Source organism: Camarhynchus parvulus, chromosome 1 (genome assembly GCF_901933205.1).
Source record: "Camarhynchus parvulus chromosome 1, STF_HiC, whole genome shotgun sequence".
In the NCBI taxonomy this organism is placed as follows: Eukaryota; Metazoa; Chordata; class Aves; order Passeriformes; family Thraupidae; genus Camarhynchus; species Camarhynchus parvulus.
In genome coordinates, this window is record NC_044571.1 from 69591048 (window position 1) to 69612269 (window position 21222).

Consider the following 21222-nt stretch of genomic DNA (forward strand, 5'->3'; position numbering starts at 1 on the left):
AACCTGTCTTTTGCTCCTCTTGAGCAAAGCCTTTGGCTCCAACAAAATGCTACATTATATACTATATTTAATTTCATCAGAAATACAACAAAGGATCTATGATCAATACAATTGAAACAAAATAAAATACAGTGGGACCGCCTCTATATATTTATTCAGGCATTTCTTACCTTTTCTTGATATAAATCACTGCTTGGCTCATGACTGAGGGGTTCTTTACATAATTAGAAGAAACAGTTTACCTTTTAGGGCATCAGTTAATTATACTTCAAGCTCACAAATTACAGTTGTTTTTCATTATCCACATATGGAACTGTAAAAGCAAAGCAAATGCTACTGTTATAACACAGCATTCCTCTCCAAAGTTTACAAAAGCAGGGTGAGCTAATGGAAAAAGAACCACTAAATAAAGCACCAACTGGCCCGGTTTCTAGGCTTGCTTTTAACTTTTTCCCTTTTTTGGCCATTTCAGAAAAGATACTGTGATTTCTCCCACTTTATTTTTAACCAGACATGAAATAGCTAACAACAACTCTTATCTTTTTCAGAGACATGTTGAAACACGTTGGTTCAGATTAATGAGATTTGCATCTTAAGAAAATTATTCCAGCTCTGTTGCTCTATTTCCTTGTAAATAAGCAGACAAACAAGAAACTTCAGTTTCTCTATGTATGCTCATGCCCTTACTTGTTAGACCCAGACACTAAATTTATACTACACTGAACACAGGGAAACATTATACCGCTTCAGATTAATAAATTCAGATTTTTTTAAAGATAGTGTTGTGGTCAATAATACTTACAGAACTTCTTATTAGCATATTTTGCAGAATGATTTCCTTCTACAAATTTAAACAGAATAAATGTATGTGAGCCTTTACAGTGTGAATAAATGCTCAGTCCTTCTAACACCATCTATGTTTGATGGTTACTTGGTCTTTGCTGAATATGGGAATAATTTGTTTGATTTCTAAGTACAATTACGTGTTCTGATGCAGAGCTAGTTTCTGAATTCCTTATAAAAACAATTACCTCCCGCTGTTCTTTAAAGAAAAAATTATGACTCATTTCTGTGGCTCCATCATCCATGTTTAATTTATGTAAATAACTTATGGTCTGATACCATGCAAGCATCACTGGCATATTAATCCAAATAAATATATAAACTGATTGGAATGCAGAGTTGTCTCAGCACAACTGAAGTGCTTTAAAATTATTAACAAGTCTTCAATGTTCTATTCAAAAACAGATTATTTTCTTATATTGAAGTGGACTGAGCTTGTAGGACTGTAATTGCTTCTAAGAAAATGTATACATAAGGGTCTCCACCCTTCAATTAGAATGTAAAAGTAGAATCACTCAGGTCCTGCTGATTCCTGAACTGATTCACAGATAAGTAAGGGGCTTATTTTCACCCAAGTTGAGGTCATAGCCCAAAATTCTTCATATACCATTGGAGCAGATGACTCCCCTGAGGTCCCTTCCAACCCAAATCATTCTACAATTCTGCACTTCTATCACAAAGTACTAAATTGTCTTTGACAGCCCTTTCTCCTGAAGCCAAAAACTTGTTCTTACAATCCTACATTATGTTGAGGGGAGGCAGAGGGGAAAGGGGAGAGAGAGTACCAAAGTTAAACATGAGGTAATGCACTGTGGGATCTGGAACCACAACTGTACAAACTCTGGGATCAGACAATTTATGCAGGATGCTAAAAGCTGACACAGCTGTGAGAGGTTTGCTGTAGATGCTGTCTGAGAGCACACCTGATATAAAGACAAAAGACACAACACTGTAGGAAAATGTGAAACACAAAACTCTGGATGATGAATTTCCCTATGGATCTCATGGAAAAATCCAGTCTGAATTCTCATTGGAACAGAAGGAGATGCAAGGGCAGATATGCATTATTGATACGTGTGCTTTGTTGCTGAAGGATGTAATCTTTTTTCCCAAGAGCATAGTAGGGTTTTTTATATGATGTTGACATCTTGGACCAGGTAGTGCAGCATATACAAGGAAAGTTGAACTCAAAGAACATATCCAATTTTGCTGAGATCACATTGCAGAGCCAGTTATCCTGGCACTAAACCCCATCCTTATGGGGATAAAATAGAGTAGATTTCAGAGGTACTGTGTAATTAATTCCAAAGGAGGCTTTGTCTCTAGTCTCAGGCACATGAACTGCACCTCCACAAAAGAGCAAAATTAAGGAAAACCTATCAAGAAAGAGTAAGATATATAGCAGCATGCTGGTTTATAATTCACTTTGAAGAAAATTAGGCACTGTGAAGTACTGAAGTAACCGCTGAGATTTCAGGAACAAAAAATATGTTACCAATAATCAGAAAGTATGAAATACTATAAATCATTATTTTCTGACAACCCAGGGATCAGAATTTATGTTTTTTCTTGTTCAAGATGCTACAGAAAAAGCAGGCAGTTGGGCAGTAAGCAGGAACACTCAGTCTTTTGAAGGACTTTTATTTTATTAAAGTTGTCAGTGAAACCCTGAGATAACAGGAGAGACCTAGTGAAGTGCTCAGTGCAGGATTTCTTTATGGTTAACTCAGACAATAGCAGTGCCTAACTTGAGAGCACAGCTGCATTCTGATAGCCATGGTCCAGGTGTATAATTAGAGAAAGACACTGCAAGGAAAAAGGGAGAGAGATTCTAAGTGAGCAAAAATATGAGAGAAGCACGGGGATGAACAGACTTGTCCAAGGTCACAGGGCACGTCAGCACTGCAGACAAAACTCACATCTCCTGACTCCCAATCCAAGAATCACCCAGACAACAGAAGCATGACACAAAAGATGTAACTGAACATTAGGTTGTGTGAATCCGGGGCTCTCTGGGCTGCTCTAACTCTCCTTCTCTGCTGCTCCATCATTAAAAGCAAGCTATGATCGCTGACTTGTAACAAACAAATAACCTTGCTTCCGTGTCTGCAGCCATCACTCCTCCCCAAGCTTCCACTCAGCCTGGACTGTTTGATGCTTGCTGCTTTTGTGAAGCTTTTGAAATTAATGCTTTAAAGCCTGTAAAAGCAGCTCAGAAGAAAAAAAGAAGAAGACAGTTTTACATTTTTAAAAAGATGCTCTTATTCTCCTCACAGCTGAGTTTTGGTGGCAGCTTGTGAGCAGAATAGTAAGTGGGAGTTTTTGTTGTGTTTTTCCAGCCCAGTCTGTCTGGGCTGTGGAGATCCATACTTTTCTCATTTGTTTTTCACTGCAGTTAGGCCTTTCAAAGTCACCTCCTCAGCAGAGGCTGCCCCTGTGTGGACCAAAGAGAGGGGGTACACAGTGCTCAACTGGTTGAGCTGGATTGTGCCACTTTCCCCATCTTTGGGGACAGAGAAGGCCCTGTATTTCTCCAGCCCCCTTCTCTAGTCCTTAGCCAGTCAAGAGTCTGTGCACCTGCCTGTACACCATACCAGTGCAAATGCTTCTGTCTATGATCTACACAGACTTTCTCTAGATGTGCTAGCTGTCCCTTAGGGAAGAATTAATTCTACACCAACAAAAGAGCTCATACTAACTGATTCCAAACAGAACCCTCCCAGAAAAGTCAAAGTGATCACGTGCACCAAAAGGCATTATCCAACCCTCTGGAGAGCAAAACCAACTCTTGGTTCTACAGCTGGGAACCCACCACTAGCCTGAGTTAACACCAAGTGGATTGGGAATTTCAAGTCTTTGTCACACTGCTAATGATGCCACAAATCAGGTGAAATAGCTCCTGTGAGCAAATGACCACTGACACAACTGATACTTGAATTGTTGAGGCTTTTCTTGTCAGTTCCCAGCCTTCTACAGCAGACCTACAATACCAAATACCAAGATTATAGATCCAAATCACCCCAGCACATTCTCTACACCTCTCAATTGCTATCAAAATGCTCTGGCTCCTTCTCCCATCTCAAAATCCCCCTCAGCCTTATGCATCTCCCATGCAGCCCCCGAGCAGCTGGCAAGGCAACAGATGACATGGACTGTAGCTGATCATGGCATCATGGAATTATGGAGTGGTTTGGGTTGGAAGGGACCTTAAAGATCATTTAGTACCAACCCCTCTGCAAAGGTAGGGATGCTACCGACTAAATTGTGTTGCTCAGGGCACCATGCAACCTGGTCTTGAACAATTCCAGGGATGATGCATCCACAACTTCTCTGGGCAACCTATGCCAGTGCCTCACTACCCTCTTGAGTAAAGAAATTTTTCCTAACATCTATTCTAAATCTCTTCTTTTAGTTTAAAACCATTTCCTATGGCCTGTGTCTATCTGCCAGTGTAAAAAGTAAAATTTCCTCTTTTTTACGAGCCCCTTTAAGTACTGAAAGGCCACAATCATGTCTGATAACACCTGTGTGCTACCTGGGCAGCCCACACACATATACAGCCTGGTCAGCTGGATGAACCCTTCTGCCAGAACTAGACACCAATTTGAAGGTCTCTCCATGGTTTTCACAAAACTTGACAGAAATACATATCATCATTATAAATGTACAATATCTTTGAGGCTCCTATTTCTTTGCCAAACTGGGCTGAAATGTCCAAGCAATTAAAACTGCTGAGGGAACTTGCAGAGAGACAGATGGATAGGGAGACAGGATGATCACATAAGCTTTTTTTTTCCCCTTGAGGAAAACACATTAAAAAGAAAAAAGAAACCTACCCAAATGCATTGTTTGTACTTATGAATTGTTATCAGACTTAATTAAATTTTTATTTAAGTTCTTTCTCTGTATCAAGGTAAAATAACAAAAAAAAAAGTTATTTTATTAATTTTGATTTTGATTTTAAAAAATTGGCAGAAGTTGATCTGTACAAAAGTGTACAAAAGGGTGAAAAATGCTTCTGAACCTTTTAAAAATTATTTTTCTTCAATAATTTTCAGAAATACTTAAACTTTCCTCATTTTGCATTTCAAGAATTTAACTGAGAACCTAACACTGCGCTGCACTGAATGCATTTTCTAGTTTCTGCTTCTTCACTAAATTGGGAGGAAAAAACCACAAAAAACCCAGCATTGTACACTATAGACTAAAATATCTTGAAGGGAGATGATGAAGACTGTTGTTAAAGGCATTTGACTTTGATCATCTTTAGAGGGCGATAAAAAAGAAAGTAAGATTACTTTGGGAAAAAAATACATATGAAATCAGGCAGATTGTAAGGCTTCTGATAAAACACCACTCTTGGCAAGCTACACTGGAGAGAGGAGAAAAAAAAAAAAGGCAGTTTCTCTGTCCGTAATGTGTATTTTTTTTAACATTTACAAATTATTTTTGACTTAGCCACGCAGGGAGCCTACTTTCAACCCTCAATTTGAAAATCATGGAGGCTTTATAAAGTCTTCCACCTGCATCTCTTTTTTGCATCACAGTTCTTTATCCTCTAAAGGATGAAAACCCTGGCATATAAAAACTTTGTTAAGCTGTCACTATCAATAGAGTAAAAAAAAATAATGGTTGACAAAGAAGAAACAAATTGCATCTTCGAATAAGTTTCCTTCATGCTCTTGTTAAAAGCTATAACCTCTGATGTTAACTAAATTTAACCCTTTCTGACCCTTGCGGTGGCCCTTAACCTTTTCTTTATTCTGCTTCCTGTGGTTGCTGAAGAAAACTGGCCCAGTCATTGGAAAAGCGCTCTCTGTTGCACACAAAGCCCCAGCCTGGCTGCTAGTCTGTCAGGAGGGATAGAATAGACGGGGAGGTCAGCACCTGTGCTGAGAAGCAGGTGACAGGGAACTGCTTGGACCATTCTAGGGCAAGTTGTAATAGTTTCTACCCTTTAAATATCGCACTGTAGTTTCGGGTATTCAAGGCAGCGAAGTTCACATTTTCTTTGTGAATGCAGACTTTAAACAAATTAATCTATTGCTGTTCAACTGACTGTAAAATTAGTAGATTTACTGTTGCAAAAAAAAAAAAAAAAAAAAAAAAAAAGAAGAGAGCTTTCACTTCCACTTTAATAAGGTCACGGATGTGTCCTAGGCTGCCAACAAAAGCAGCTTTTAAAATCTTCGCAGCTGAACCCAACAACTTGCAAAGGCTGTAGAACAATGTCTTCAATGTACAGTGAAAACTCCTCTCCCTACAGTCAAGATGTAAAACTAGACAGTTAAAAAACTTTCTATACTGTGAAGTTTTAACTCTAATTGCATCTCACCCCAGGGACCCACAGGCTTGCTCTATGATTAACATTTTAACAAATTCAGTCAGCCTTGCTTTTCAGGGAGCAAAGTTGGTTCTTTGCCTGGATTCAAGTAATTCAGCCCAAGCAATTTAATGGCCGAGCATGCATCTTCAAAAGATTTGTTTTAATTCGCACAAAAGGGGTAGATTTCAGAAATCAAACAAAACTTTATCTGCTTCAACTATATTTGTATATTCTGTGCAGGACATCAGTTAGCAGTGATCACTTACCACTCACTACAACAAAATTTTGGGGTTTGCTTTAATTTTTTGCTGTCTCTTGCTAGAATAAAAATAGAGAAGTTTGTGTAGGAAGCAACTTTCAAAAGCTGTGGATGGGAAAGGAGTAAATGAGCTACTGCAGATCCAGAAATCTGGACCTACTACACACCCAGAATTTCTGTGTCCTTTAAATACATGTTTACTCTGACGTGTTCTCTGCCATATGGCAATGCTCAGCTCAGCACAAGGGAGTTTTTCATCTGAGTTATGTGCGAAAGTCTTTCATAAACACTAACGGGGAAAAGAACACTAAGGAGTGTACAGGGGAGGCTACGGCCCCTCTCTGAACCAGGGCTCTGCAGGAACACACAGCCACGACTATAACCAGCAGGAAGGTGGAGGGGGGCCATGCCAGCTGCCAGCAGGACTGGGGAGTGGGGAGGAGTAAGGGAATCTCTCCAAGTCTTCCCCAAATCTTCCCTGCTGAAACGCCCTGTGAAGGAGGGAATTACACAGAAAAAGCAGGAAAACAAGAGTTGCACAGAGTAAGCAGCTCTCCAGATGCTCAGTACTTTTGTAAGCACAAGTGTGCAGGAGACTAATCACAGATTTAGCAATAAAAGTGAAAAACCTGCTGTCCCAGGGCTACTGCTCCATGTCCAAGGGTCCCAGGCATTGCATAAACCCAAAAATATCAGTAATAAACTCCTGATGATCTCATTTGGCACTTGAAATTTTTTTTACCAGATATTCATATGCACAGGTCCAGTTTAGGAAGCAGCAAGACATTCACCATGGACCAAGGAAAGACCAGTTCTCCACCCAGAGCCAGCAGGTATGAGCTCCTTGCAGGTGTTAGGCACTTCAGCAGCTTGCTTCCTGCTGCCACAAAATGAGTGATGAAGTCTGAATGACAGTAAAGCATAGCCTCAGGCCTCCAGGTGAACACACTGTCATGCAGCTCAGGGCATCCTCACTCTTTGCTGGGCATTAGAAACTGCTCACTGTAACCATCATGAACAGCTCTGGGGGGAGATTTTAAGTGGGTACTATGCTGGTGCTGGGTTGATGGCTAAACTAGATGATCTTGAAGGTCCCTTCCACCTTGGATGATTCTGTGATTCTTTGATTTTGAAATTAACCCCAAAACACAGAAGGATTGGAACCAGTTTCCAACATCCTCAGGGAATACTGAAACCATCCCCCAGAAATCAGTTGTTACTGTGGAAGAAGTTTCTCAGTAGCATCTTGAGCCTCACAGTAATTAGTAACATTAATAACATCCACACTAGCAAATGTCTGCATTGCTCATGTACAAGGACCAGAAATCTCTCCATCCACGCATCCTTTCCCTTCTCATATATTTGCATTTAAAATTAGCTGGGGAATGAAACGTCTACAGTTTGGCACAAGGTCTAGCATCTAGCAGAACAGGCCTTAATGTGGCACAAAAAAACAACAAAGTGAAAACAACAACTTTGTAAGTAAATGTCAAATTTTTAAAAAGAGGGGGGGAAAAGGCAGATGAAAATTAAGGATTTAAAAAGCAAATAAATGACTGAGTGTGTTGTCAGGGGTGGGCAGAAGATTATGTGCATCAGGCAAAGTAGAAGGAAGAAAGTTATTAACTGCACTTATTATGATAGTGTCTTTCAAATAATTAAGACTGCAGTCTCACTGTGGCAGGCGCATATAAAAACAGGGCCCCAGGACAATTACAGTGTAAACAGACATGAGACAAAGAACAAGGAGAAAGAGTATAATGAACTCCCAGAAAGATCATGTTAATTGAGGACAAACTCCATTAGAAGACTGCACTATTTCTTGGCACACTATATTTAATTAGAAAGGCATGAAGTAAAACAAGGATCAGGTTTAAACTTAACAGAATTAAACAATGGGAAGAGAGAAGGAATGTGATGTGTATGCTCTGAAGTACCTTGCTTTCATGCAGGTAGTTTTTATCTCTAGTGAAGAGGATTATTAGCTTTATTGCTGCTACTAACACTGCTGAAAATTACCTGTCTTGTGGGGATGGTTCTCAGAGTGGCAATCGTCGATAACTGCAAGGGGGCTGCTGACACTCTCTCTTCTAATGCATATTGCAGAGCTGATGATGAAAAAATATCTCTCCAAGCCTCAGCTCTGCCAAAATTTCCCTTCATGCTTATTTAAATTCCACACTTGATTTCCAGACCATGAAAGGACCAGTAAAAATCTTTTTTGTTTCATCTTTTCTTATTGTGGAATATTTCACTCTCCACAACTGGATACTGTAGAATTTCAATAATTTATGTTTCAATAGCATCAAACTGAGATCCAGTTTTCTTAGGCATTCTACTGATGTGACGGTAATCCCTGCTCCCAAAGAGCTTACAACTCTAAAGGCATAAAGCCTGAGTGAAATAATAAAAAAAAGGACAAAATAGCAGGATGGAAAAATTCGGCTCTATTTGCATATAATAGGAGAAGCTACAGTTGTCATTTACGGTCTTAACACAGCTCACCATCTACTTGGCTAATTCTGTTACTGGCATTTTTCCAAATTCATTACTGCCAGTGACGACTTTTAATGAGGATAAGGTGATATGAATGAACTTCATAACGTGAACTGATTTAGTGAAGTTTTCTGGGTTTGCACACGATTACCACATGACATCTGCTGTGAAGATGGAGAGCATGAAGCAATGACAGACCTTTTTTTACATATATGTACCACAATGACAAAACAAAACCAGCAAGTACATGAAACTAAACCATTCTAAGACCATAGTTAAGAACAGAAAGCTTTCAACCCAGAACCATAAAGGTCAGGTTTTTATTGCATTTTTTCATCCTGGACAGAAGAGGGGGAGAGGAAAGAAGGGTCACTTAGCTGTGGCCTAAAGCATGTAAGATAAAAAGTTCTGATTATTTTTCAGGAAGGACAGCTGCTTCCCATAGCTTCATTATGTACTAAATTCTAAAGCACACGTTGAGTCTGAGTGTTGCTCCAGCTCCTGCCCGGATGGCTAAACAGCATCCCTCAATAGGCACGAACCCCTGGGCTCCGGAGAGAGGTCCTCGGCAAACTCCAGCGCTGTTCAGTGGCTGACTGGAGTTACATGAATTTCAGCTTCTCTTTCAAAGGTTTCTGTCTCCAAATTGGACGCAGGAGCTCGCAAACCCGACGCAGAGCCTCTCCTACCAAAGAAGGTAACAAACCCAAGCACCCGAGACGCCTTCGGTCTGACTCACGCCGCTGCAGAGCCGCACACGCTGCTGACCCCTGCAGCCTCGGCTGTGCCGTGCGCTGCCCGCACACGGAGCGCGGCCCGCAGCCCCTGAGGGGGACAGGGACACGGGTACGGCTGTGCCACACAGCCCGGGGCTGGGCTGCATCCGCCTCTGGGGTCACCAGCTCGGGAAGGACACGGACCTGCTGGAGCGAGTCCAGAGGAGGGACACAAAGATGCTCTGAGGGCTGGAGCGCCTCTCCTATGGAGGCAGAACTGGGGCTGCTCCGTCTGGAGAAGGCTGCGGGGAAGCCTCACAGCAGCCTTCCCGTGCCTAATGGGGGCCTGTAAGAAACGTGGGAACTGACTTTCCGGGAGGGCCTCTAGTGACAGGACAATGGTTATGGTTTTAAACTAAAAGAGGGTAGATCTAGACTAGAGGTATGGAAGAAGTTTTTACAGGGAAGGTGATGAAACATTGTCACAGGTGGCTCAGAAGGATGGATGGAGGATGCCTCATACCAGGAAACATTCAAGGTCAGGACACAGGGCTCTGAGCAACCTGATGGAGTTGAAGACGTTCCTGCTCTCCTGCTTATTGCAGAGGGATTAGCGAAGATGAGCTTTAAAAATCCTTTCCAACCCAAACCCAAATTCTGTGATTCTATGCCTTAACACACACACAAAGCGCTCAGCACCCACACAATCCCCGCTGGCAGCACCAAGCGGCCCTGTAGGGATGGCCCAGGGCACAGTGCGGAGCCTGTCCCCGCTGCGGCCCTCACACCCACAGCAGCGCAGCAAAGGCACGCAGGGGAACAGCAGCTCCCAACAACAGCGCGCACAGGGAACTGGGCACGCCACGTGTGTCGGCTTGGAAATGCGGGAGCACACAGGGACACAGGGACACACGGACCACGCTCGCGCGGCCGCTCCCACCACGCGCGCTCCCGCAGGCGCGCACCGGCGGAGGCGCGCTCCCGCCCACGGGCACGCGCGGGGCGGGGGCAAGAGGCGGAGGCGCGTGGGGAGGAAGAGGAAGAGGAGGAGCAGGAGGAAAAGGAAAGGAGAGAGGCGGGGCGTGCCGCAACTTCCCGGCGGCTCGGGCCGGTCCCTCGGCTGGGGCCGGCGGTTCGGCTCGGTTCGGCCCGGCCCGGCCCGGCCGGCAGGTAAGAGAGGGTCACAGGGAGCCAGGGGCACACGCAGTGACCTCCGCGACAGGCAGAGCCGGGAAGGCGGACATGACAGGGCACGGTCACACACCCACGTACAGCTCTTCTTCCCTGTTTACGGGGGGGACGCCCACGGGATGCCGCCCCCCTCCCGTGAGGGCCGCCCGGCATGGGAAGCGCGGCTGCTCCCGCGGTTCCCGGTGTGCCGCTCCTTGGAGCTCCCACCCAGCGGAGTCAGGCGGCCTTGCCAACGCAAGGACGAGCGAAACGCACTAGGCGAAACACGTTAGGTAAAGAAAAACCCTTCCATGAAAAAGGAGTTGTTTTCTTTCAGAAAGCTAGGGCTAGATTTATTAGATTTAAATAGCGTCAGAGAATGAAGGAGGATACCAACAACACCATGTGTTTAGCAGAATAAGGTCATAATTTCTGTAAAACAAGCTGCTGTTCCATTGCTGAGATACTGGTACTTAATTTTATAGATCAGTAGCTCTCAAAGGCAAGCCAGGTTCTTCTGAATGAAAGATTAATTTAATTATATCATTCCATAATGGATCAATGATACCCAGGTTGCAGACCAAGTCTGCAGTGCATGATCCAGAGCTGCTTTATGAAACCATTAAAAAAATAAGGACATCATGGCTTTTTTGTGGCTGCACTGATGATGCACAAAGATACTTGGGTGTTGACAGTGGGTGTTCAGTCGTAGGGCTGTTGTCACAGCCAGACAAAAAGCTGTTTTTACTGGGCAGAGGCAGAGCCCAGGGCAGGAAGGGAAGGTAGGTCTACCAGCTAATTTTAGGCTGCTGTGGAAATCATGTTACTTCTCTTCTGTGCCCTGTGGCTAGCTTGAATTCTGGATCTAGGTAGCACATAGCTGTTATCAGACTGCCCTGTTCATGAACTCCTCTGGCTCCTTCTTCAAGCAGTTTGCATGGACATTGTCCTTACTGTTGAGATATGATATCCATCCCAGGCTCCAGACTGTCCCCTTTTCAGACTGTTTATTCACAGGCAAGTCATTTTACATGTTCCTATGCCAACACTGCTTAGAATTATAAATAGGTTTTTATCCTTGCTGATGGTTTACACCTTTTCCATGCGTATGTATGCACATGGATGCATGTTTACACCATGTCATATATTAGTGTGTATGTATGTGTATGCATGCATGTATTCATAGAGCAGAGTCACATTCCCTCCTGGGCAGAAAAGGTATCACTCTTATCAGCTCCTCTGGTATGACATGTGTTTGGTTTCCTGCATCATCCTTGACTTTTCCTGTAATTGCTGCCTTTTAAACAAAAAATAGGAAAACTGCAGAGAGTACTCACAGTTTGCTCTTTATTTCCTAAGTTTTTTGCAGCTGTTAGAAAATGGACGATTTCTGAAGGTCTGAACACATGCAAATAATGGGGAGCTGCAGCAAAATTGCCAGGGGGATTTCGTGAGCCAGGGAAGAATGGGAAAAAAAATCCAGTGGAAGAAATGTCTCAAAGATGAGTTTCAGTAGTCTTCAAGCACGGGTATATTTGGAAGCATGTTTGAAAGTTTATAGCTTTGTGAGCACTGTGTCAGGATAGATGCTTGTAGCTATTTAGATTAAAATTTGAAAGTGAGAAGAAAGGAACTAGAAGTATTGCATTCTTTAAAGGAGTTCAGGCTCAGATTTTAAGATACAGAAGGTAACATCAACTCATACATTTTGCTCATTAGTCAGATTGTCCCTCTGTGTTAAATTTTGTTACTGTAAAATGACTGTTGACTGATGATTCTGTGTAGTAGTACCGTGTATCATTTTAAAAGAGTAGTTACAAACACTAGGGTTTACTGAACTGGAGTCAAATCTTTCTAATATAACTAGAAGAATCTGACTGATGGGGTAACTTTTTTCTTCTTCCTCAGAATGACTGCCTTGTGCACAATGAAATATTTATGTCAAGCGGCCAGAAATGAGAGCAGATATGCAAAAAGGTTCTTTGGTACTCTTCTGCCACAGACAGCACAAAAGTGGCTCTTTTCTCCATTCTGGATAGTGGTACCTGACCCGAGGAAGTCAGCTGTGTTTGGGTTTACTCAGCCATATTGTACAGATGAAAAATCTCACGCACAACCAAAAAGTAAAGCGGCATTTGGAAGCGTTGGGCGAAGAATTCCCTATCGTATTTTGCACGTAATCAACCAGGATGGGGAGAGTTTAGGAAACATGCACCGAGCAGAGGCACTCAGACTTATGGATCAGCATGGCCTGAAACTGGTTCTGCTTCGTGAGAATGTAGAACCTCCAGTTTACAGACTAATGACTGGGCAGCAGATTCATGAAGAGCAGCTTAAACGTGCAGAGAAGAAAAAAGCAAGTCCAAAGCAAGGTATGTGCACCGTAAACACTACAATGCTGAGGACTTTGAAAAATGCTGCATTAAAAGTGGTTTCAACAGATTAAATCCTCTTACTTGTATTTGTGTAAATCCAAAGCAATGTCAGTGCAGTCCACGCTATTAAGGATTTGCAGTGGTGAAAATAAAATTTTGGATTAGTCCAGTCTTCCACAGAGAATCCTTCTATTACCCTCTTAAGATTTGCTATTTTGGCATCTGCTGACTTGTTAAAAAAATATTTTAATGTGAGTGAATATAACTAGGCTCTGGTTCCATGAGACTCACTGAATTTCTGTTCTTTTACTAAGGCATAGAATGACAGGCAGTTTTTACAAACTAAGGACCAGATACACCAATATAATTATATAGTTTGTCACCAGTAGTCATGAAACACTCTCTTCCTCATTTGCTGCTAGGAGGACAAAGTCCGGAGCCCTTTCCTGTACAGAGTAAGAGAACGTTTTCAGTATTTAACACTTTTCAGCTTGTTTTGTTTGTTTTTGTTTTTTTCCCTTAGGACCACCTAAGTTTAACAAACTGAGTTTGGCAAAGAGGTTTTAGAAAAGGCATGTGACCTTGTATCCTCTCATATCCTCAGCTAATGAAGATAGCTTTAGGTAGAGTTCTGATTTTAGAGGAGAACGTTATTGTGGTAGTGAGTTGCTCTGTTCAAGAAACCACAAAAATATTATTCAGATAGTAACTGCTTTAGAGAAATTGGAAGGACGAAGAGACTGTAGATATCATCATATATGTATTATGTTCAAATATATTACAAGGCATTGTCGTACTTCCAGTTGAATATTGCACTCACCATTGAATAAAATGGGCTTGAGATGAAGAGCTAACGTCAGCGCTTTTACCTTCAGCTGTCCTACGTGCAGAACACAGGAATTTGCACACTAAGTCCTTAATTCCAGATCCACTGCTTACCTGTTTGTTAGACCTACATTGTGGATCATATGAACAAGACTGTAATTAAAAATACCTTAAGCCTTCTGACCCTGAAGAGATTTTCCCTGTGTGCCTCAAACATGCACTCAGTCTCCCATTTGCAGCAGTGAGTGTGAGAGCATCAAGTTGCCACCCTCTCAGGTGAGAGTGGTGCATGCTGAGACAATGAGATCAGGATGCTCTGAGAAAGCAGCGTGGGAGGAGGGAGTCAAGCAGACAAAGCACCATAAGCTGATAAAAGAGAGCAACTAGTACAGGTTTGTCAAATATTAAGCCAACAGAGTTTCAGTTCTGTTTTAAACAGGGGTGGTGCAGAAGGAGTTATCCTTTTCTTCGGCTATTGCCAAGAACGACCTAGAGACCAAGACTAAACAGATAGCACAGTGGATTGAAAAGAGACACCATGTTAAAGTTACCATCCGGCAAGCCAAAGGCAGCAGTACAGACATGGTAAGTGCACTTCTGGAGGTGGGACCAGTTAATGTCATTAAACAGCTGCAGCTGTATTGACCTTCCTTATTGTGTAGTGCCACAGTTTTTAGTATCTCTGTGGAGATCTAGGCCCCATGAAAGTAGTGATTGCCTGCCTTAAGCTGCTCCTCTTCAAACACTGGTGAAGAAAAGTAGTTCCAGAGAGACAGTCCAAATACCATGCTTCCTTAAGAATCCAGCTGCAGTACTGGCTTGGACAGCAGAGTCTAAGAAGCTCCTACTCCTATGCAGCACCATCCTATTAATGGGGCCAGTGAAATTTTCTGATCGATGCCTTTAGCCAGCTTACCCATTCTGAACACTTTACAGTGCGGTTTAAAAAAAAGGTCTGTAGTTTAGCTGGATTATTTCACCAACAGTTCTTCTGGAGCTGCATTTATGCAACTTTGGCTAAGGTTAGTTCTCCATTCCTACATGAACAACTATTGGAATGGTGTTCCAAGAAGAGCAAAATGAACATCACTAAAAATGTTAAGCAGCTGATGGCAACTTCCCAGTATAATTGCAGGGCCTTGAGACTTCCTGTCATTCACAAAAATGGGTTTTTTATAAATATTCTGTGTAAGACTGTTTTTTTCTCCTAGTGAATTAGGTGTTCTTGACAATTGTCTCAACTAAATTGCTGGGGAAAATTGCGATAGCATTTCATCCAAAAAAACCCAAAACTTTTTATAGGAAGCCAAATTCACAGGGAAGGAGTAACAGGAAGAACTGATGATGGGAGGGAACAGAACATTTCATGACACAGTCCTGATTTACATTGTTCTTGAAGGCTTAATAATGAGGTTAGGAATTCAGTATGTTACATGAATGCACTGTTACTCAGTTCAATACTACTAGGTTCTGCTTACCTTAGGACAATACTACCCTTTAAGAAAAAAGCCTCATATAATAATATATCTGAATCTAGAGGAAGAGGAGGGTGGAGAGTAGTGAGATGCAGACCACTCTAATGGACACCCTTAAAGAACAAAACACCATGAGTCAGCAGTGCAGCCTAAATGTTAGGAAATGGCTGAATCCCCCTCTAGTGACTTGCCTGAACCTGCTTATGAGTAAAGAACAGTTAGGAACAAACTGAAGTGCTCAAACTAGGACTAGCAACTAGCTTGGTTCAGCTAATAGCTAAACTAAGCAGATCATGTTATTACAGAGCAGCTTGAAATATTTTTCTACCTGTATTTGTGCATTCATTTAGTTCTATTTTCATTTTCTCCTCCTTTTTAGTTCATGCTTTTTGATCAAATTTTGGAGACTGTGTCTGAGAAAGCAACCTATCTTTCCAAGCCAAAAGTTGCTAGAGAAGGAGTGAGTACCTGTGTTTTCAGGCACATGTCTGACAAAGAGTTGAAAGAACACCAGAAGATGGAAATCAAGAAAAATAATACAGGAAAGAAAGATGAAAATGAAGATCTGAAGTCAAATGAGTTGCATCAATGACTTCCTGAAGCAGTGTAAACAATATATAATTTATTTAAAAAATAAAATTTAGAAAAAAATTAACTTTATCTAAAGTTATTGTTGAGCTTTGCATTGGTCATTCCATGAAGAACACTGTCTTGGTTAACCTTTGCTACAGTCTGAATTTCAACAGCTGGTATTCCATTTTCCATGAGCTTATCTGCTGTCTTGCTTTCCATCACAACTTCATCCTTTCCTGGCTGTGTTTTGGGAGGAATGTAGCCACTGAGACGAGAGGCTAAGCTCCTCTTGGGACGAGAACGCTTTGCCTGGTAGAAATACATCCAGAATTAGTAAACTTAACAGATCTGTGGAGCAAAGACTACTGTTGTGGTGGGGAAAAAAAGAAATCAATGTAGAGGCCAGGACTACATTAGCTAAAGGAGCTTCATAAATTAAGAATCTCCCAAATTACCTACATATTTGACCTGTTTTCCTGCTTGAAGTCACATTCTAAAACAGGTAAAGTTTACCGTCCTCTGCAGTGATAGGGTAGGGGTGAGAAGACTTTTTCCAAGAGTGTAACTTACTTTCAAGTTCAGCTTTCTCTTTTCAGGATCATGTACAACTGCATGTCTTGCTAGGCTCTGCTACAGTTACAAAGAGCAGGAGGGAAAAAAAAAAGAGTTAAGTTTTAATTTTAGATAATGGGATTCAGATCAGAATAGTTAAAAAAACACATACCTTCATTGCAAACACTTTTCCACAGCCTGGATAATCACAAGCAAATGGTTTTTTCTCCTCATGAAAAGAGAGGATATGGCTTTGAAGGTTAAATAAAGTTGTGTACGTTCTCCCACATCCTTCTCTGGGGCAGCAGTAGACTTCCCTCTCCACAGCATGTGTCTTTTGATGCTGCTTGAGGTAATCCTTCCGTTTAAAAGTTTTGTTACATTCACTGCAGACTATTGGCTCTAAGTGGGAGAAATAAAGGCAAAGTATAAATAAACAACTTCTTACAGCAGCTCAGAATCAAACCTGGTGGTCTGTTAGAACTATGCTAAAATCAACACAAAATGCAAGGAGCTTAAGAAACTTCAGGAGGATAATGCAGTATGAATTACCCAGATCTGAAATCCTACATAAAACAGTTTTCTGTTAACTGAATCACAAAGTTAAATTAGTATACTGACCAGCATTTTCATCAAAGGTCTAGCTGGAGTGACAGCCACTTTACCAATAAAGTTAGACAAGTTTGGGACACGCTGACAAGCTGATGAAATGAGTACAGCAAGGACTCCAGATTACCAGTTGGTTTCCTATTTGTATCATAAGTTTACCAATGCAATTGGAACTCACCTGCATGACTGACTTTATTATGTTTCAGAAGCTCTGTCCAAGTTTTTCCGATATATGAGCAGTTTTCCTTCTTGCATGCATAGCCTGTTGGATGGAACAGATGTTTACAATCACAGAGGGTCTGGCAAACAGTCCAGTTTTACAAGGGGGAACTCTGCTTCCAGCATTTGAAAATTAAAAGCCAGTTATTCCTTGTCTATTCCCATATTGCACAGGAATGGGGTAAGAGACAATGAACAATCAACACAAATTAGAACAAGAGAAAATCTTAACGTTTTAAGGTAGAAACCTGTATCACTGACACCAGTTGCGCAGAGAGGCTATGGAAGCCCTAGCCCTGGAACCATTCAACACCACTGGATGTGGTCCTCAACAACCTGGTCTAACTGGCCCCACCTTGAGCAGGGAGCTGGACCAGGTGATCTCCAGAGATCCTTTCTGACCTAAATGATTTCGTGAAACTCTCTCTCCTGGCCTCAGTAAAGCTACTTCCTCCCAGCCATACACTTTCTCTCAAATAGATAAAAATAACTAGTAATATATATTACTTTTATATAAATATTTGTCCTGCATATTAAAAAGAAATACTGACCATACAGTAGTATTCCAGCATCTAAAGAGATTCTACCATTCTATCAGGCAGGAACCACAGAAAGTCAATACTATTTAAATCCCAGGACTGGAATGCTCAAAAACCTACAAACAAGTCCTTGTCTGAAGAAAAGGGAATCACAGTACAAATCACAGCACAAATCACAGCCTTCTGGGTACTCTTCCTAGTCTGCTGGCTTTATCTGATTTGGTTTTGGTTTTTTCCTATCACTGGAAAGCTGGTTATCTGTCAGTGAAAGAATGAATAGGAGGGCAGCAGCATTAGCTCAAACATACATAGCCACATTATGATGATTTCACTTAAAAGCCTCTCACATAGCTTCATTAATAACTAAAAATACACATGGTTCTGCCAAGGCTCCATAGGAAATTTGTGGCAGAACTGGCAACTGAATCTATGCTCTGGACAGCTAGGCCAACGCCTTTACCACCAGCCCATCTCCAAAAAATTGATTATTTGCAAGGAAGCACCTCAGGAGAAGAAATAACTGAAGGAATCCTGAGCTCTGCTCAGACTGTCACAAACACACATAACTGAACACTGCAATGCCCTGCAGTTATATCCCACTTTACTATTCAAAATGGGTGTCTTGTCTTGTCTGGATCACTAGGCCCAGAACACTTTCAGACTGTCATGCATCTGTGCATACTCTGCACTGGAAGCAGTTCTTTTTCCTTTGCTGAAACATAACCTTAAAAAGAAAAAAACCAGTTTTACCTTCATGTATCTTCTCATGCCGCTTTAGTCGACTTGGAGTAGAGAAGCACTTTCCACATCCTTCTTTATTACATCTAGGTACAAAATAGCACAAAATTTCTTTCACCGTATCTACGTATTTTTTGTTAAGTCAAGAACAATTAAAATTAACAAAATAATCCAAGTTTCCCTTCACCTACGGTGTGTGTCCCCCCACCTTGTAAAAGTAAATTCCGTATTAGTTTTTTAATAGACTTGGATGACTTTGAAGTTAGAACTATAGTATGATTTCCAAATATACAGTAAGTTGAGCTTTAGCTGAAGAGTCAAGCCTTGTATCATCTCTACACAGCAGGCTCTTCAAACATAGAAGAACAGAGAGTGGAAGGTTTAAGTGGTTTGTGCAGAACCAGCAGAGCACTGACATTTTTGGCTGTCATCCAACCACAGTACTGCATTTCACTGAAGTGGAAGGAGCACTCATGTTAAGTGTGACCCACCTGTAAGAAATACAAGACTGAACTTTGCTTTTAGCAGATCTATAGTGATGTGTTACCCAAATGGAGCTGCAATGCACAGTTTCCAAGATTAGTGTCCAAGTCTGTCCTCTTTTTCTACGTACTACTCACTACTCAATGTCAGCCAAGTCACTGCTTCTTACTACGAAATAAAGGTAGCTGCATTCTTCATTATTGTGCAAGCTCTTATGCCTGTATTTCAAACTATGAATTAAAAACTGTGGGGTGGGGGAGTGTTGTGTTGTTTTTTTATAAAATTGCTGGAACGCTGAAATTACAGAGCACCAAAATTGTTGCTCAAAACAGATCACTGAGCAAAGGACTAGTACAAGAAATAAACTTGCAGCCCTGACTACAAACTGATTTATTTTACTGCCACATCAATGAAAAGGCCGAGAAAATGCACCTATTTTCATCTACAGTGTTAAAATTCAGTATTAAAATTATCCACGTACTTGAAGGGAGGTTCATTGGTGTGGTGACACTGATGAACTTTAAGTTGTTGATGCTTCTTGAAAGACTTGTTACAGCCTTCAAAGTCACACTATTGAGGAAATCAAGTTATGATTAGAGGCCAAATAATGACAGTTCAGTTCACATCTTTGCTGAAATCCCAGTTATGGTATTTGAACTTATACAAGTACCACATAATAACAAGTTGAAGTATTTCACCAGATACACAACAAAGAGCTTATTTAGCCTCCACTGTACAGTGCAAAGGTAATTACTCACCACATACTGCTTTTGCTGATTCTGATGCTTGCGCTCAATGTGTTTCTTCATGTTTGATTTTGTTCCAAATTTCTCATTGCACCCCTCAGTTGTGCACCTGCAAATGAACTGCATTTTTTATTACTGCTGTCAAACAGTGACTTGTTCCCTAGGCAGATACAGAAATCATCGTACAAGAACAACACACAGAAGAATTACTGAAACTCACAACTCAAATACAGAAGTTTGCTTTGAATACACTAAAAGACAGAGACTAAGTTAGCCTTTTAATAATGTATTCTTGGGGGAGATCTGCCCATTCCTTTAAGCATTTGTTACAGATCACTGCCGGAACAGGGGGTTTGATCCCACCCCGTGTACACACAGTTATGGCAGTGCCCATGACACCAAAGGCATGCATGTTCTCTACCCCTGCCCTGTTTTAACTTCCCTTCCTTACGAAAAACAGCACTTCAGCTTAAGAAGTAAAAACCTGGGCCTTACTCGAACGGCTTTTCCCCGGTGTGCGTGAGGAGGTGTCGGGCGCGGTGGAAGTCCCTCGTGAACCCTTTGCCGCAGCCTTCATAATCGCAAACATACGGCCTCTGAAAGAGAGGAGCTGTCGCAGGGGCAAACCCACCCCGGCAGGGGCTCGGCCGCCCCGGAGAGGCCATCCTGCTGTCAGCGGGATGCCCCGGCCGCGCCCGGCCCGGCCACACCGCGCAGCCCCGAGGTGTGGGGGCACCCCCGAGCAGGAGAAACGGCCTGCCCGGTGCCCCGCGGGGTCCCAGCGCGGCGCCCACGCCTCGCTCACACAGACCCCTCCTTCCCTGCCAGCCGGGGCGGCTCACCTCGCCCGTGTGCCGGCAGAGGTGGGCGGACAGCCGCCAGGCCTTGTTGAAGGCGGCGTCGCAGCCGGGGAAGGAGCAGATGTAGGAAGGGACGAGGGCCGCACTCCCTCCGCTCCCGCCGCTGTCCCCCAACGCGCCGGCCATGCCGCAGGGCACGTGACCGCGCGGGTGGGCGGGGCGGCGGCGGCGCGTGCTCGGTGGGCGGGCGCGCGCGGGCCCGGGGGTCCGGGCTCGGTGCCTGAGGAGCTCTGGGGGCGCGGTGGGCCCCGAGCGGCGCAGGCGGAGCCCTTCGTGTGGCTGTGTGCCGGGAGCCCCCGCACAGAGTCACAGAATGCCCTGAGGTGGAAGGGACTGGCAAGCATCATCGAGTCCAGCTCCGGACCCTGCACAACACCATCTCCAAGGTGTGCAGCACCATGGGCCTGAGAGCGTCATC

At 42.7% G+C, this 21222-nt stretch overlaps 2 protein-coding genes across 3 annotated transcripts; one reads left to right on the forward strand and one right to left on the reverse strand.

The window, feature by feature from the left end:
* Positions 1 to 10720: 10720 nt before the first annotated feature.
* Positions 10721 to 16151, forward strand: MTIF3 (mitochondrial translational initiation factor 3). The gene is made up of 4 exons (XM_030958990.1): positions 10721 to 10810; positions 12719 to 13182; positions 14450 to 14595; positions 15865 to 16151. The coding sequence occupies exons 2-4, from the start codon at positions 12720 to 12722 to the stop codon at positions 16075 to 16077; spliced, it is 822 nt and encodes a 273-aa protein (XP_030814850.1). The 5' UTR covers positions 10721 to 10810; position 12719; the 3' UTR covers positions 16078 to 16151.
* On the reverse strand, positions 15969 to 20939 carry GTF3A (general transcription factor IIIA). Of its 2 annotated transcripts, none has more exons than XM_030958978.1 (9): positions 20787 to 20939; positions 20440 to 20540; positions 19957 to 20053; positions 19680 to 19768; positions 18728 to 18801; positions 17398 to 17481; positions 16783 to 17012; positions 16629 to 16685; positions 15969 to 16367 (listed from the first exon to the last, which is right to left on the reverse strand). In XM_030958978.1, the coding sequence occupies exons 1-9, from the start codon at positions 20928 to 20930 to the stop codon at positions 16143 to 16145; spliced, it is 1101 nt and encodes a 366-aa protein (XP_030814838.1). In that variant the 5' UTR covers positions 20931 to 20939; the 3' UTR covers positions 15969 to 16142. The 2 variants fall into 2 exon arrangements, with proteins under 2 accessions (XP_030814838.1, XP_030814830.1); XM_030958970.1 differs by having other exon boundaries at positions 15971 to 16367; positions 16629 to 16688.
* Between the last annotated feature and the right edge of the window lie 283 nt (positions 20940 to 21222).

What these genes read in the sequence shown, in the direction of transcription:
- GTF3A (XM_030958970.1), bottom strand. Translation starts at nt 20,930, where the DNA reads ATGGCCGGCGCGTTGGGGGACAGCGGCGGGAGCGGAGGGAGTGCGGCC. An exon ending in ACCGGGGAAAAGCCGTTCGA is followed by an intron (nt 20,054 to 20,439) that starts GTAAGGCCCAGG and finishes GTTCATTTGCAG; the next exon opens with GTGCACAACTGAGGGGTGCA. An exon ending in TAATAAAGTCAGTCATGCAG is followed by an intron (nt 17,013 to 17,397) that starts GTGAGTTCCAAT and finishes TCTCCCACTTAG; the next exon opens with AGCCAATAGTCTGCAGTGAA.
- MTIF3 (XM_030958990.1), top strand. Translation starts at nt 12,720, where the DNA reads ATGACTGCCTTGTGCACAATGAAATATTTATGTCAAGCGGCCAGAAAT. An exon ending in AAAAGCAAGTCCAAAGCAAG is followed by an intron (nt 13,183 to 14,449) that starts GTATGTGCACCG and finishes TGTTTTAAACAG; the next exon opens with GGGTGGTGCAGAAGGAGTTA. An exon ending in AAGGCAGCAGTACAGACATG is followed by an intron (nt 14,596 to 15,864) that starts GTAAGTGCACTT and finishes CCTCCTTTTTAG; the next exon opens with TTCATGCTTTTTGATCAAAT.